Raw genomic sequence first — 16,839 nt, 5'->3', positions numbered from 1 at the left:
TTAAGGTAAGAAGTTAGAAAGGGGACACTCACTCCCCGCACCCCAAATGTTTGCGAACAGGGTCTCACATGACAATCTGCCCAGCAGCAGAGGAAGTTATCACTCATCTCTTCCCCTTTGCACTTGTTTCCACACCCATCACTCCTCTCTCAATCAGCTCTCTGCTCCTTAATCACATCAAAGCATTTTTTTAAGACCTCAGTCTGAAATTGTCTAAGTAAAAACTCTCCCTAAAACCAATCCTTCTTTAATATGTCAATTTAGGCCAGCGGTCTTTTGAATGGATGTGATTAAGGGAGCAGTAAACTGTAAAATGCAGGTAGCGGGACCGGGAACAAGAAGTACGAAGAAGGTGGGAGTCTCAAGGTGAATTTCAGTCTGACGATTTACAATGTTGCATTACATCCTGAGTTGATATACAAGTTCCAGTTTGCAGAATTGCTTGGAATTTACCAGACCTACTTTTTGAAATGTAAGGACTTCCATTTCTTTACAGAAATTAGTCCCCTGTTGTATAGCTTGGGCCTTAAAATTAGAATTCTGACCTTAATCTCTGATTAATTTTTTTCTTTTTCTTTTGGTGAAGATAACACCATTGTTTTGGGGAAGGCAAAGAAATTACCTATGAAATCTTTAATTTACTTATGAAATCATATACCAAGCTGATAAGTACCATAACAAATACTGGTTTGCAGACCAGAGTTTAAGTACACAAAAAGTAAAACATGGGTTTGCTTTGAACAAAGAGGATGACCGAGATGATGTTCCAGCTGGAAAAACAGTGCAATTGTACAGTTAGAGGCAATATCATAATACATATATGCATAGAGACTGCGAGCCTGCAGGCAACTTTAATTTTGGCACTTCCTAACTTTAAGTACTTGGTTTTGCACCTTAATAACATTCTTTTAACGTTGTGTGGGTATAATGCACTCATAGATCACTCAGCCAAGACATAATTGATTTAATCATCCACATTTGTGAATGATTTGTGAAGCTTACATGAGTTTGCTAAGTTGCAGCCCTGTCCAATAAAAATTAAAACAGATGCCTCTGTGAAGCCCAGAGAAAGAAGCTGATAATGTAAAAGGAACAGACTGAACTGTAACAGGAGAAGTGTGACAAAAAATATTTTGTTCTTTGCTACTGTATATGTAGCCAAAACTACAACACTACAGATCTGTCAGTCCAAATGGCAAAAATATGATTTTGAATTTTAAAAAGATAAATTAGCTTTAAAAAACCCTTGAATTATAAACCCTACACATTACAAGGCATTTACATAAGAACAAGGAAAAAGATGTAAATAAGGTGACTTTGTAAAGAAAAAACCCAACTATTTTACACATAATTATAAGGTAGCATTTTTAATGGGAGAATCATTCAAATTCTTCTGCTGTTGGAGGAAGCCAGATTTGGTCGGATAAAATTAGATACTTTCTTAATCCAGAGGACTCTCTCTTTTTGTCATCAAAGATTTTAAAATGCTTTGTTATTAATACTACACAAATTCAAATTAAAAGTAAATAGCTCTTCTCTAACGTAATACAGAAAAGCCCCAAACAAGAACAGAGAGTTGCTGTATATTTAGAATTATTAATGGTGGTAGCCTCAAATACATCATATTTTTCCTATATTCGGATTTTAGCTCCATTAGTGTAAAACTGGTTATCTAGCAGTATCTTATTTCCAGTTGGTGGTCCTTCTGCCATTCCTTTAGAGAATTTGCTGTATAACCAATTAAGGTCTAATTGTCAGAAAGTTGCTCTCAGTAGAGTATGTTTTCTCTCTTTCCAAATATCATCCTGTTTCTACCCATGAAACTGGTACTAAAATTAAAATTCCTCTTCCTTCCAAATAGGAATCAAAATTCCTATTTACAAAACTGATACAGGCATTATGAAACCCCAGTGAGTTATGCTTTGCCTTCAGAGAGCTGATTTTTGCTTTTTTCTATTTGGACCTTTTGCAAAACATACGGTTTCCTTGTCTCATTTTCCCAACTGTAAAATGGAGAAAACATTACTTCTCTGTTTACAGAGCAATTAGGATAAATGCACCAAAGGTCTGTGGAGCATTTAGATTCTGTGATAATAATGCTCCTATGGATGAGGTTCATCATGTGTTTTCTTTCATATCAAAGCCATCTTCAGCAGTTCTTGTCCCTGGTTACTTCACACCGCAGTTTACTGTTCCCCCACTACAACTGATTTTAAACATAAAGTCTAAATTGAATGTACAAAGTCATTCAGGCTAAACTCGAAGCCCTAGAAAGGGCGGGGAGCTTTTTTATTTGCTTCTTAAATCATAGGAGCTGTCTACTTTGTAGCTTGCCGTATGGCATTAGAATGAAAATTAGCAACTGGAAGCTGCATTACCATCCAATATTATCAGTTAGAAAAGATGAGCAACTGCAGAGACAGACTTGTACATGCAGGTTTTCCACTAATGTCTCTTAAAAATCAGTTCCACCTATATAAGAGTTTCAATCCTTTGTTAGCAATCACCATATTTCATTTTTTTTTTATTATGCTAAAAGTTCATTAGACTTTATACTATCTGTTTGATAGAGGGTTCTCAAAACTGGAAGGGAGATAGGCACACAGAAAACAAAGAAGGACAGATCTTTCCAAGACTCAACCACCTTGCCAGCTACTCCACTGGAGGTTTTCTGGGTTTTTGAAAAGCTGCATGTTATAATCTGTAAGCGTTTTGCACAGAACAAAGGAACTTTGGAAAAATGTGATCAGCAAAGAGCGACTCATAAATGAGTAGTGAAGCTCTGTGGAAAGAGCAGAACACTTGAAATAGAAGGTGAGAGGTGAACGCAGACCTGATTTCATAATCCTTCATTCTATGTGGCAAGAGGAGAGTTGTAAACTCTTTCTATAGTATCAGTAATTTCAATACTTGGTTTTTGCTTGCCTCTATAGTTTAATCCTAGGTTTTATTTCAGATTTTCTTTGAAAATATAGTGACTAAGAAGTAATTGCTTTCATTAGAAACAAAAAGAAGAAACTATTGTAAATTCTTTCCATTACGGGAGGTGGGGCATTAAGGATGATGACAACCTCCAATCTCTGACCTTTGAGGAATGCCAGTTTTCTTGCCCGAGTACACCAGCAGACATAGTTACAGCTATCTTCTCCCTCCTTCTGGGGAGGTGCTAGTGCCATGCAATGTCTGTATTTTCATTTTATTGGACATGCACACATTTTAAAAAGAATAACCAACAAGGATCAGCAAATAGTTGTTGCCATTTTTCTATGCCATTTTTCCATGCCTTGCTGCTCACATCTGTATACACATTTGATGTATAAAGTAATGAGCTTGTGGCTTGGAGATACTTTTAAGGAACTCTCTACTGATTAACGTCTTTGTTTTGTATTTAGGCATACCAGCGTGAAAGCTTCAGCAAATGGGCTGATATTCTAAAGTGCCTCTATGTCTACAAGTCAAGCACCTCCATCACTCCTTTATTTCATTTGTTCTACTTCTTTTATTATCAGCTGTAAAAATAAATAAGTGTGCTTTTTAAATGTTTTAAATTGCATTTCACATTTTCCTCCTACTGAATAGTCAGTACTTCTGTTACAGGACCAGGAAAATAGCTGTAGACCTTAAATGTGAAAAACAGATTTAAAAACACCACCACCCCTGTTTGAGCCTAACAAAACATGTCTTTACTGCAGCACTCGCTTCATTCTTACCTCAGCAAAAGGGACACTGTCGACATTGCTAGGCATGAAACTGAGCAACTTTGACAGGTGTCCCAATTTACAGATTTTTCTTTAAGGAAACCAACTGAATGCTTAATTTTAAAAAACGTCTTCTGTAGACTGGCACATATATACACTTGAATGTCTGACTTACTATATTCTCATTGTAGCACACAGCCACACACGTCGCTTCCTGCGCTCCCAGAGTCTATTTTCACCCTGGGAGCTGTGCTCTTCACCTTCAACTACAGGGGGTAGTTGATACCTCAACAGAAGTATCCTAAGATGCTTGAGCAGCAGCTTGGTAAATGAAAAAAAAATTGTATTTTCTGCATACAAGACGTACATGCGAGACATATATGTATTTGTCTATACATGGAAAAAGCGTTTAACATTTTTAGAGCGCGTGTCCAATTCACGTAACAAACATACCGTGAATTGCCTTATACATCATGTGATATCTGTGGATTAGGGAAGGTTTGTGATCTCTCATCCTGATTTGCAGCTCTGTCCCATAACATGAAACAAAACGGAAAAAAGAAAGGAATACATTCCTTACATAACTGCCTGCCTTTTCAGCTTGGATTTTTATCAAGAGCACCTTAAATTTTCAATGACCATGAACTAAACGTCTTTCCCAGTCTAACAAAATTAATGCCATATTTTTATTTATGCACATGCGCATGTGTGTGCCCACACACACTAAGTCTGACTTTCTGAAATGACTGCAAGATTCAGTCACAACCATATATTAGTGACACGCATATACATAAGTATGTATATATGAAAGCCATATATATATATGGCAGAAAGTGTTTATGTTCATTTTTTAGTTGTGGGTACATAACACTGTAATTACCTCATAACAGAATTAAACAAAACAAGGAAAGTCAGTGTGACAGTCTATCTGAGTAAGAAAAAGGCCTCACAATTAAATGGGAGCTTAGAGCTTTGTGGACTCACCACTCAGTAACTGATGAGTGAAAAATAAAACATCACCTTCTAATGCCTAATTAAGTCAACACAGCAGCAATATTAAAAGGCTGAGGACAGCAGTGAGTAAGTATGCCTGGACACACTAAATTTTAGAATATTTTCGTGACTGAAACATACAGTCATGTTCCTATACCACTGGCTGGAATAGGAGCACCGCTTTAAAGAATCATCACAGGCTGAACATATATTTTAAAAAAGTCATTGTTAGGCAAAGTCGTTTATGTGCATCAACAACTATACGTACACATTTGAAACTTAACACCTGATCACATACCTGTATCAGTTCCTGTAAATAGCAAAAGATAATTTATTTTTTTTTAAGTAACTGCTGGGAAAGTGTAATTAACAGGATACAATTAGGCAACAACTAAGAAATACTTAAAATCAATCCAGAGACTTCCTGTTTATGATTATTACCCATAAATATAAGAATGTATAAAATGACTACAGAAAGGAAGTTAGCACCCTATATAGCCAAAGAGCAAAATATAGATCATATTCAAACAAAAACAACAACAACAAAAAAGGAAACTAGAGTAGAGCACTCATGTTAAATACAATCATGGCAGTTTGGGTTAAGGGTCCTTTGAAATAAACTATGCTTATTTATTTATAGAGCTATCATTACATCTCTAGATGCACTACCAAATGAGAAACCCCACTCATTTTAATTAAAGCTGAACTAAAACTCACATGGAAATATCCATTGCAATAACAGAAGGCAAAAAGCAAACATACATCCACAGATTGAAGAAAGAAAGAAAAAACATTTCAAGAATAACTGACCTGTAAAGAAAGACTTTGCTTACATAGGAAGTTTGAATAAATTCTATAAAAGCAGTTAAATTACAGAGAAATCTATTTGCTTTGATCTGATGCAACAAAAAGCTCATAAATAATAACAAGATTTTGGGCTGAACCAAACACCTTGAAAGGGTTACAGTCTACCCTGAGCTACTGGGCTACCAATGGAACTAGTATTACAGCTGTACAGAAAGAAATACATAAATGCATAAATATTAAAATTTTAATTGGCTGAGGTACTGTCACAGTGGGGGAACTGGTGGATACAGCCTTCTCAAACCCACTCTATTTACAGAGATGAAAAAGAACAGCATGCAAATAGTAAAAAGAGATAAAACACTTTAACAACCCTACAGAATTGCAGCAGCAATCTTCCAGCAGAAAGGGATTAATTAGCAACAAAGGCAAACGGCCATTTGCCTTAAATTATCAGTTTGTCTACATGATTATTATTTGCTAGGAAAATCTTTGTACCTTCATAGCTATTATCTAAATACCTAAGATATGATGACGCAGTGTACAAAGCAACTGAAAGCTTTTGAAGCTAGCTGAAATCCTAGATGAAGCACATTTGTTCCATGAAGCCATTTGTTGCAAGCACACCCCAATCTGACAAACGTATTTGACATGATACAAGAAAATGCCAACAGACTGACATAAAAAAATACAAAATAATAATGCTTATTTTCTTGATGAAAGAATCCTGTCAGTGCTCCTTTCCCAAACTCTTTCTTCTCCTCTCAAGGGATGCATTCATGTTATGCATACGTCATGCACAAATTTGAACTTTGGATTTAAACCCTTGCTTCACTTGCATTTAAATTATGTAAATATCAAGCCCAAGCCCTGTGAAATCCAGAACAGAGAGCATCTCATCCTGGTTGAGGATAAAACAGGCTTGTCTTCTTCCTGTTACACATTCTGAATGGGCTAGCATAGGGCCAGTCTAATATTTAAAGTATTCTCCTTTTACATTGCTATGGGGTGCTTTGCAAGTTGTCTCATTCCTGCCTCCAATTTTCTCTTGTACAACTTTCACTTCTCAGGGTCACGTATATTCATTTGCCATGTAAGTTGCTGTCAAGTTACTATTCAGACAGTGAAAAACCTCCTTTTTTGGGTAGAGATTTAACTATCAGAAGGTGGCTGGAAATGCTTAGTAGTGTACCTAAGTCACAGCTGTGAGAACAAAAACTTTATCCCTGGCCAAGGGGAGGGATGTCAAGAAAAGATACTTGTGTCAGCTGTTCCTTCCTGCCACTACTGACTGGATAATCACTGGCTTTTTGAACTCATTAGCCTGCAATTAATTGACAAATAGACAGGCTGGCTGGCAAACACCAGGGACTTGGTAGCAGCACCCTACCAGCAGTTATCCTCTATTTCTATAGCATTAGCAGCAGCCATGACGGTTGTGCTACAGACCTGCTACACCCATGTTCGCAGACGAACAACTCCACCATCAATTTGGACCCAAGTGGCACAACCCAGAGGCTGAACTACTGGTACCTAGTGGTACTTCAGCTGTCCCAGACAAAGTGACATTCAACCCCACCCAACCCTGTGTCCTATCTGCCAGATCCATGCCTGTATCTCGGAGAGCCCACTGGGCTGACATGGCACTAGACGCTTGCACATCGGCGAGCGTAGCTGCTCGCATTTTGAAGCGGCATACTGACCCTCGCACAAAGTCTCTCTCCTGCATCATGTGATTTTGTGCTCCGGCTCAGCAAAAGACTCCAGCCATTGAATAGCTCATTTCCCTCCTGATAAACCCGTTTTCCAGGATAGAAGTCAGCCTGTGGTGATTTCTTTCTAGCAGGAGAAAACACTTTTTTTGCCACTATTATAATCTAACACAGATATAAAGGCGAACAAAGAAGGCAAGCAAATCCCACTTGCAAAATGGAGTCTACCCAGTAATGTACAGAGAAACCCAGTTCCCTACTGTGATCATGAACACAATACAAGTTCCCCATGCCGTAACAGTTGCTTAAAATGACATGCCTACAAACCGTATCTTGGCAGACTGGAGAGGTAGGTCTGGTGTACATTTAAGTTATGCTAACATACTTACGGCTATACAGAAATTAATTTTTTCCATGCCAGCAAAAGCCCTAGAAAAGACCTAGTTACACAGGCCAAAAGAGAGAGAGACGGAGAGATGGAGAGAAACAGAAAAGCAGACAGATCTTTTGGGACAACCAACTTAAACTGGGTCCAAACAATGCTTCCAAAAGACTGGGAATATAACCTGTCTCCTCTCAGAGTTTTTAAAGACAAAATTACCATTTTCAGGTACAGAGCTGACAAAAGTTATGTTCGTAACAGGACACACTAAACAACAATGTCTCCTTCCCCAACCCTAGCACAGGCAACAAAATCTTATGAGGGGAAAAAAAAAAATCCCTAGCTTGCTATTTTAAATATACCCTCAATTTCAGGTCAAAGAAAGCAAAGCAATCCAGAAATCAGCATGCAACAAGAACTTGATTACAGTCAGCAAATGAAGTAAAGGAAAAACGAACCCCAAGGAAAATAACTGAAAACGAGGTGGGGACAGTGGGGCACAAAACCCCCCAAAACTCCACAGGCTATCCAAAACCGTAAGGGGGAGAAGAAATCTCACCTCTTGCTCACTTTGCTTTAACAAAGTGCATGAAATCACATACTTTCATTCCTTGACACAGCTGTAAAAGAATGTAAAGAAAAAAATTGCCATGCAAAATAGGGCAGTTAGATTTCTCAACAGCCAAAACTTCATGATACGTTTTTAAAAGGGGTCATTTTTTCTCAAAATATCAAATGGTTTTTCCTCATTCCTTCCAAATGCAGATAATTTTCTTCATAATTTTCACCTTTGCGCTGTTGAACATAATGGGACAAATAATACACGATGCACAAATAAGTCATAATGCTCTCTGCAAGTTAATAGGAGCAGTGAGATGCTGAATGTGTGATAAATCTAGACCTGAAAGCGAAATATGCCTCCTAATTAAAAATCAATTATTAAAACCAGTAAAGAATGAAAAAGAAAAGAGGCTCACTCACCAAACTCATAATGAAATCCTGGAAACTTCAGAGTTATTTGAAAAGCAGAAAGAAACCTTCAACATCTATATTTAACTAAAGATTCTTCTAAGACTATTGTGGGTTTCTCGATTTTATGATTAAATAGTTCTGTGAAAAATTGTTTCTGGTATCTTTTGTGCTTTTATCTCTTCATTCCAAATGGTCATGAAAATGAATAGACAGCATTTAAATGGGGAATGCAAGAACAAATCATTACTCTGGCTCTGGGAAACCAAAGTACATGGATGCCCTGACGTGGCTCCGAGGTGACGCAGGGATGATAAGCAGCCACCCAAAACCACCAGGACCTGAACTTACAACCAAGTGCACTATGGTTACCGACAACGTCACCTGTTGGTTTCCTCAACAGTTCTCCTCCAGAAGATGGTTTTAACATACATATTGCGTAATTCGCAAACACTAGATCAGGGTATTCAAATAACTATTTCCAACTAATTTGTGTTCAATTCTGGAAAGATTTCAAAACACAGAACAGCTCAGAAGCAGCTCAAAATCACAAAACCTGTTGCACTAGCTTGGACAAGCGGAAATTTCTGGTTTTCATTTTCTGTAAAACTAAGATACGTATTCATACCCCCAGCAGTGACAGAGAGATTAAATTAATGAGCGTTACTGAAGAGATCTGAATCCCGTTATTGGAGAAACTACACTGGTATTATGCATTATCATAAATATTCAGCTTCTGCAATCAAAAGAAGGCTTTGGTGTTTACGTATATAATAAAGTTTTAATAATTCACTAGCAATATTTCATGTGGAGTGCTGCCGCCACTTCCTTCTGGAAAAAGGAAAAAATATATCTAGAATTTAAAATCATTCAACTGGAAACAAAATGATCCCTTCTACAGAGAAATGCGCGTTGCCAGTAACAAGTAATTTTTCCAAGAGGTAGGGGCTCCAGGCTTCATCTGCCTGTGGCAGGCAGGTGGGCCAGCCAGGGCTGCCTCCATCTTGTGCTCCCCTGAGCAAGCTCCAGCCTGCAGACCCCGTGCACCCTTCCCTTCTCCGAAAGGGCATGGCCAACGCATATGCCCAAGGACGGAGCCACAGACACTCCACGGCGGCTGCTCAAACTTGGGAGTACTTTGGCAATTAAATTCTCAGGATTCTTCCTCAAAAGACTTGGAAAACCTAAGCAAGTGCACTCTGAGGACACGTCGGCCACCCTACCCAAGGGTGGCTCACAGCACCTCCAGAGCACAAACGCAGCCCCTCAACCATCAGCAGTCAAACACTAAGCCATAAAATAGTCAAATTTGGTATTCAACCTGCATCGCAAGCAAGGGGGTATGTTGTTATCCTTCCAGCGGAGATTAAACAATATGGGACTGTGTTTCGCGGGGTTTTGGCCACGGAGTGCTGCAGGGAGGCGTCTTCTGTGGGAGGGCATTGGGGCTGCCCTGTGCTGCCCGCAGCCAGTCACAGCCAGCTCCCCAACGGACCCACCGTGCAGCAAAACTCAACCTGCCACAGGAGCTTCCCGCTGCTGCTGAGGAAACTTATTTAAGAAATGGTGGTAAAAAGCCCAAAAGGACTCCAGGGCAGGAGGAGAGAGGGGAGATGCAGAAGAAGGTGCAGCAGCACACTGACCCAGCCTTGTGTGCTGCCATCACCTCAGCCTGCCCTGAGGGGCAGGAGACCAGGAAGTGGAGGGAGGGCGGGGGGAGATGTTTTTAATGGCCAATAAATTAACTTGATTGAAACTCCCCCACTTTTAACACATAAAATACAGGAAAAATTCCAACTTGACCCGTGGCGTGGGCTCACCCCATCTGCCATGGAGGGAGAGCCACGTTATCTAGTGCCATGCTGAACGGACATCAACTTTTGAAGTAGGGTCCAGCTGAATAAATACCATGGAAAGTCAATAGCCAAATCCTTTCAGCAGCAGCAGTGCTCTGGGAACCTGACTGGAATTTGAACATTTGCATTGGTTTTGGTTTTTTTTTTTTTTTGGACGTTACCAGCTGGGAGCAAGTGCTGGAAAGGAGGTACGCGAACGGCTCCGCAGGAACATGAATGGCTAGTAAAGGGTTACCTTTTAAAGGGTTATCTTTTAAACAAAGAAAAATTTGGTATACTGCAAACAACTAACTTGAAACAAAAGAAACAGATTAATCCAACAGGACTACCAGGTAAGGCTTCCCTGTACTTGTCCAGACACACAGCTGAGAAACATGAACGGTTTTATTTAGACGGCCGGGTGCAGTTGTCAAGCACCTTTTCGTGGTCTACAAATAAGGGAGGCCTGTTCAGTTAAGGCTGTTAAAACAAAAGTTTTGATGACTTATCCTCAAGCCTCACAAGCAACAGCGATCTTCTGTCTTTTTATAGAGTCCTTTCCTTTACCCTTGCATATGTAAGCTCTGATCATCAAGTCCTTTTAACTCCAGCCAGGAAGGAAGATTAGTCGCTGCCTGTACCACTCCTGCACTGTGAAATTTCCAGAACTGAGCTCTTTTACTTCCCTCTGGGAGGCAGGGGAAGTCACAGAAAACCGAGATCAAGCTCTTCATGGGTTTTTTTTTTTTCCCCTGAATTGTTATCACTCATGTAAGCTTTTATGGCTATGGTACTACAGTATTACAAAAAGCAAAATAGCATCGATCTACTAAAATAAAACAGCATCCACATATTTGGAAACAATACACACTATATGTGCTTGAGCATCTCTGTCTTACTAGTAGACACATTGGTAGCATCTCTTACATGCACCAAAGATTTGTATTGAAATCTGCTTGAGTACTCTGCCAAACAGAATGGAGTAAGCAACTGAGTTAAAAAAAAAGTACAAAGATAAAGCCTTATTAATTTACTAAAATGACTTTTTACTGTGTTTAATTATTTAGCATTTCTTTTAAAACTGTTTATTTAACATGCATTCAAGGTTCCCTTGAAGTAAATTAAAAATCCTAAATACTTAAACACAACATAACATAAGTCAGTTCAGTTCCTTTATGTTTCAGTCAGCCTCATATACAGGTCAGCCCTATTCTAATCCAGAGGGGAAACTGGATTCAACAGCAGTCACAAACCCTGCCTCTTGATGATATGAAACGTTATCGACTCTGGTGAGTTTTCCCATCTAATAATTTTACATTTCCATCTTTTGAACTTATCACATATTGTTTTATAACCAACTAAATACTACATTTGTTCAGTATATATTTCACTTACTCAAGAATAAATACAGCATTAAGCAAAGACTCACCTCCTCCACCTCCAAGAAGGCTCGAATTAGCTGCAAAAAGAACAAAGGAGACTCGTTAGCATTGAGCTTCCTAAATATAGATGGAACCAAAACAGAAGATGTTTCACAAGAGATTTTCCATTATTTCAGTAACTTTGCTACTCTTCACTTACCCAAAAACATTTATTGCAAAAACAATAATTTATGCAAATTGCAATCACAGTCTTTACCTTTGCACTATTTTGCAATATCTTTGAACATATAAGCTAATAAATAAAACAGTAATACAATTATTAAAGCTAATGTGTTGAATAGCTTATGAAATTACAATCTTGAATTTATAATTCTATAAACCACATTCCTTTTGATTACCAAATGAAGTAAAAGTCTTTCATTTTAGAGAAACTTAAATAGACTTTGATGCAACTTTTGAATAGCTCTCCTTGTTTTCTGTGACATGGAACCTTTGAGGAGGATGATGAGAAACCTTGGCCCCATTGATATCAAAGGGTGTTTTACCATTGTATGCAATTAAGTTGGGATTTCACTCAGTATGCTTAATTGCCTCTGTACTGTAACCAACCAGCTACCCATGCCAGAAATGGATAAATCACTTATGGAAAGCAATTTTCAGAGCATGGTGATACAAGATGGTCCTTCAAATTAAGCTAGCACAACTGGAGCCATGCCAAACATTTTCCTTTCACAGCCTAGGCAAAAACAGAAAGCAAGCCTAGGCTTCTAAGCCTGCCTTGAGTAAAGTACTCACCCTTTAGATGTGTGGGAAACAAATCCCTGTCATATCGTAATATAGATAAAACACAGTATAAAAGCAAGAGTATAAGGGATGGACCCAGGTATTTCTTATTGCTCGCTGATGAGTAAAGGAGAAGCAAGACATGTAACCACTTCCTGCTCCAGGACAAGGGTAGAGGGCAAGATACACAGAATAAACTACATATTTTCCAGTATCCAAACGTTCTACTGTTATACCTCATTGCTTCTATGATTTCCTTCTGCTTCCTAAATAGAAGACTGTAAACAGTAGATTCCCTGTTGTTGTTTTTTTCCACCACTTTCTTGAGACGTTTACGAAAAAATCGAGTTACCTTTGTCTTCCTCATTTCTTTTTCAGATATTGTACAAACATCTTTGACTTAACATCCACTTTCAGCTCAGCCATTTGCAGCCAGCTTTCCCTGACACTGCAATGAAACTGTCTTCATCGAAAAGCTAGATTTTCCATCAAAGTAGCATACCCAAGATCTCTAATTTTAAAAGCAACATATACCATTAATACTATTATCTTACAGTGACTCAAGAAGTAGCTCTAGATTATTCAAAATGCAATGCTCTTTAAAGAAATAAATATGCAGCTTTGTATCCAGCATAGCTGACAAAATCAAATCAAAATAAACTGCAAACTACAGGGACAGTTATCCATCCTAGGACTAGTTGCTCCTACACTCACTGAGTGAGTGAATTGTTGAGACCAAGACCTAGAGGGATGTTCTCTTGCATCTTTCTGATCCAAGTCTGGTTCTAACACTCTGCAAGATTAGATGGAGGAAAATGGGGCAAATAATCTTTGTTTCTAAAACAGAGCCATTTGTAGCCATTTTCAAAGAAGTGCCTGACTTCCTTTTTGCTGTCTGGATTCTTCCTTCAGATGCAACTCAGTAAACCAGCTGAAAACAATCCACTATTCCTTTTGGTTCCGATTTCTGACACATCACTGAGGTGAACTGGCTCATGGAGAGATATACAAGTGGCGGGACGGTGTGGCTAGGAAAGAGAAGATGGGGCAACATAGTTTGGAGAAGACAGTGCAAATCCTCCCTTTTGGCTGTCACATACTGTTATATTAGCTCAAGATCCTTAACTTTCATGGATCTACATCCCATAAATCAACTGCGTTGCTCGGACATCACTGTCACAGTTACTTTGCTTTTACATAGTGTAACAAGACTGCTTTAGACTCTTAGCTATCCTCTATAAAGTGCTAGCAGGGAACAAATATTGCCATACATAAATTGCCTTTGAAAAAGATATAATGACAGTAATAATAAATGTGTACAGACATATTGCAAAGAGTGCCACTGAACTTCAATCTTTCTATGTTTAGCAGCTCTTCCCCTCACTAAAATTCACTATTAAAGAAAGACACAAATTAAAACCAGCCCCACATATTTTTATAGCAGCTTCCAAAGGCCTCCTGTAACAGGTAACATCACCTTCCCTGCAGTAAAATGAGTTTATCTGAGATAAAAATCAGCATACTTCATATCAGAAGAAAATAAAAGTAGCGAAGTGTCATCTACTGCCATGAGTCTGCTATTCAAGCTTATTCTTTTTGGCACTGTAGAATACACCTACAATTCCCATTCTAGTTCTTGAATGAGTCAAATTCTAAGATTTCAGTTATTACGTTTGAGAGACTTGAGAGACACAGCTAAGACCTGTTATACCTCACTGTAATCAAAGTTTCCACTGCTAAAAAAGTTTCTTCTGATACCCAGCCAACATCCCCATTGCAAACTCTCATTCAATGGCTTCTCAGAGAATTATGTTTCTCTCATTAAGTTTTCCTGACAATGTTCATCTTTCCAATGCTTTCTAAAACTTGTTAATAACATATACTATAAGTCAGCATCACACACCTCTATAGAAACAGCAAAAACAGTTCAAATAGATTTTTGGCTGCAATGCATCTACTACAGCTGTTGAAATTGCAGTAATAATTCATAGGCACTTTTTTTTTTTAAAGAATTATGCTTGCATACTAGAAGGAAAATCAAACAATTTTCCTATGATGCCAGGAAAGAACATGAGTGAATTATATTCATAATATCTTTTCCAGAAAGATAATGTGTCACTCAAAAAGCAAGAACTTTCATTTTCAGATTTCTCAGACCGTACCTGAAAGGTTCAATAAAATACACCTCTCTTTCCATCTTTTCCATCTTTGGGAAAGCCTTACCATTAAAGAAGTAACTTGTCACTTAGCACCTAACGAATACTTTTCACTTGGATTCAGAGAGGAGGTCAGCACAGCCCCATGGCTGTAATCACATCACATTATGTTGGAGCAAGCATGGCCTCTCTTCTCAGTCCCTCAGTGTTAATCTACAGCTGCATTTTATCCATCAGTGCTCCCAAATGATCAAGTCTTGCAAAACGCCTTGAAAGGGGCTCCTGCTGTAGAGGTTCCACTACGGGTGGGTATGAGCAACCAGTGGTGGGACTCTGGGAGCTTTCAACCTCCAAACTTGATGCAGTCCAAATTGCCCCCCAGGCTGCACCACTACACTGTGCGCATGCACAACTCCCCCACCTAACTCAGGGCATGCTCGGCCTTAGGTAGCACCTTACAACATTTGTAGACAACTAGGAAATCCATCTTGACTAACCTCTTGTCCTTATTTCTCTGTTCCAGAGCTGCACAAGATTCTCGAGTCATAGGAGACTTTGGGTGGGAGGAAAGAGGAAGACTGAGTTGCTGCCAAGTTACCAAGGCAAAGAACAGTAAAAGAAAACAAACAAGCGTAAGAGGGGCTCCAAAGAAATGTGAGGTAAAGACTTCTTGCACCTCATTTCATTCTCCAAGTTACCCTTTCAAGTCGACCTGCCCAACCTTTCTAAAATTTCCCCCTTACAAACTACAGTCTACAATAGATTCCCGGGCATTAATTCTGAAAATCCACTCACAAAACAAACCTTGAAATACTATTTTAATATGTACTCTTTTATACTAAGAGGAGCGATGACACAGAGTGGTCAGGCAGCCAGCAGACTACGTGCTTCCTTGTCAGACTGAAATATAACACAGATTGATAAAGCCCCATCCAAAACATCTCACTTGGCGATGGCCCGCAAGAGGCAGTAGAGGTGAGAGCTCATCTACTTTTAAATATTTTTCCTGCACCAGTAACATAGGCTTCAATAAAAATAAATAAATAAATAAATAAATAAATAAAAACCAGCCATATTTGGGGACCAGTTCCTGTGGTGTATTTTAAATAGTGGCTTCAGGATGATACAAATCACAGCACAGGAGATGCTGCGCATCGCCACTATTTTAAAAGGAGTCTTGAACTCTGCATTTTGAGAGACAGATCTCACCTTCACAGCCTGCCTCAGTAGAGCAAATGGAAATACATCTAGAAGTAGTAATATGGCTTTCAGCCCTTTAGTTCTAGATTTCTTTTTATTAGATACATTAGAAGCATTAGCAGTAAAAAGTATTTCTACAAAGTTCAGGCTCATCTCTAAGAAAAAATCCACTCAAAAAAAAAAAACCAACAAACACTTAAAAGAAAAATCAGTCTCTAATCACTGAGTATAGCGATTTAGCCGTTAATGAGATGTTTATGACCCCAGATGCAACCAGAAATTCAGTATTTCAAATGACTTGGCACCTCAATGGACTAGACATGCTTTTTAACATAGAGTAGCAGCACCAGGACAGCGCTACTAAACAAACCCCATGAACACTGGTCTGGTCTACCCAGAAAACTCCACTCGTGCTCTAAGAAACAAAATTCCTTCCAAAACACTTCTGTGGGGAGAGAGGAAAAAAAGAAAAGAAAAATAAAAGACCTGCAAGGAAACAATTTAAAGTAAGCTTAGTTTCTCATTATGGAATACCCACAATGAAATCTCAGGTTACTAAAATGTACAAATTTGAATAATGAATATACCAGCATATTTGACAAATAAGAACTGGACATGTTTTAAATCTCAGCCTTCTTAATTAGTTAAGTCACATAGCTTTCCAACACTTTTTTGACTGAATAAGCAGACCAGAAACTCTGGCACAGGTCTCAACATTTTCCTCAATGTTCTCTTTACAGCAGTGTCCTTGCCAAGAAGTAGGATTATTTGAAATTTTGTGGAAAGCAAATGAATGCTGAAGAAGTTCACCTCAAATGAAACTGAAAATGTTTCTGCGCTGTAAGCCAAAAGGTATAAAAAGTGAAAAAGGATGTATGTGTGGGTTGCTTAAACAGACATTTGCAGACACAGAATTATTTTTTCT

At 38.6% G+C, this 16,839-nt stretch overlaps 1 protein-coding gene across 4 annotated transcripts in view; it reads right to left on the bottom strand.

The window, feature by feature from the left end:
* Nucleotides 1–16,839, bottom strand: part of MACROD2 (mono-ADP ribosylhydrolase 2) — an 898,754-nt gene that overhangs the window by 693,433 nt on the left and 188,482 nt on the right. For all 4 annotated transcript variants that reach the window (XM_050893412.1, XM_050893413.1, XM_050893415.1 and 1 more), the window contains exon 4: nt 11,823–11,852. In XM_050893412.1, coding sequence (XP_050749369.1) covers nt 11,823–11,852 — 30 coding nt within the window. The remainder of the gene's footprint in view (nt 1–11,822; nt 11,853–16,839) is intronic.

The sequence above is a fragment of the Gymnogyps californianus genome, chromosome 3 (assembly GCF_018139145.2).
Source record: "Gymnogyps californianus isolate 813 chromosome 3, ASM1813914v2, whole genome shotgun sequence".
NCBI classification, from domain to species: Eukaryota; Metazoa; Chordata; class Aves; order Accipitriformes; family Cathartidae; genus Gymnogyps; species Gymnogyps californianus.
The sequence above is the reverse complement of the archived record's forward strand: the minus strand, read 5'-3'. Positions and strand labels throughout refer to the sequence as shown.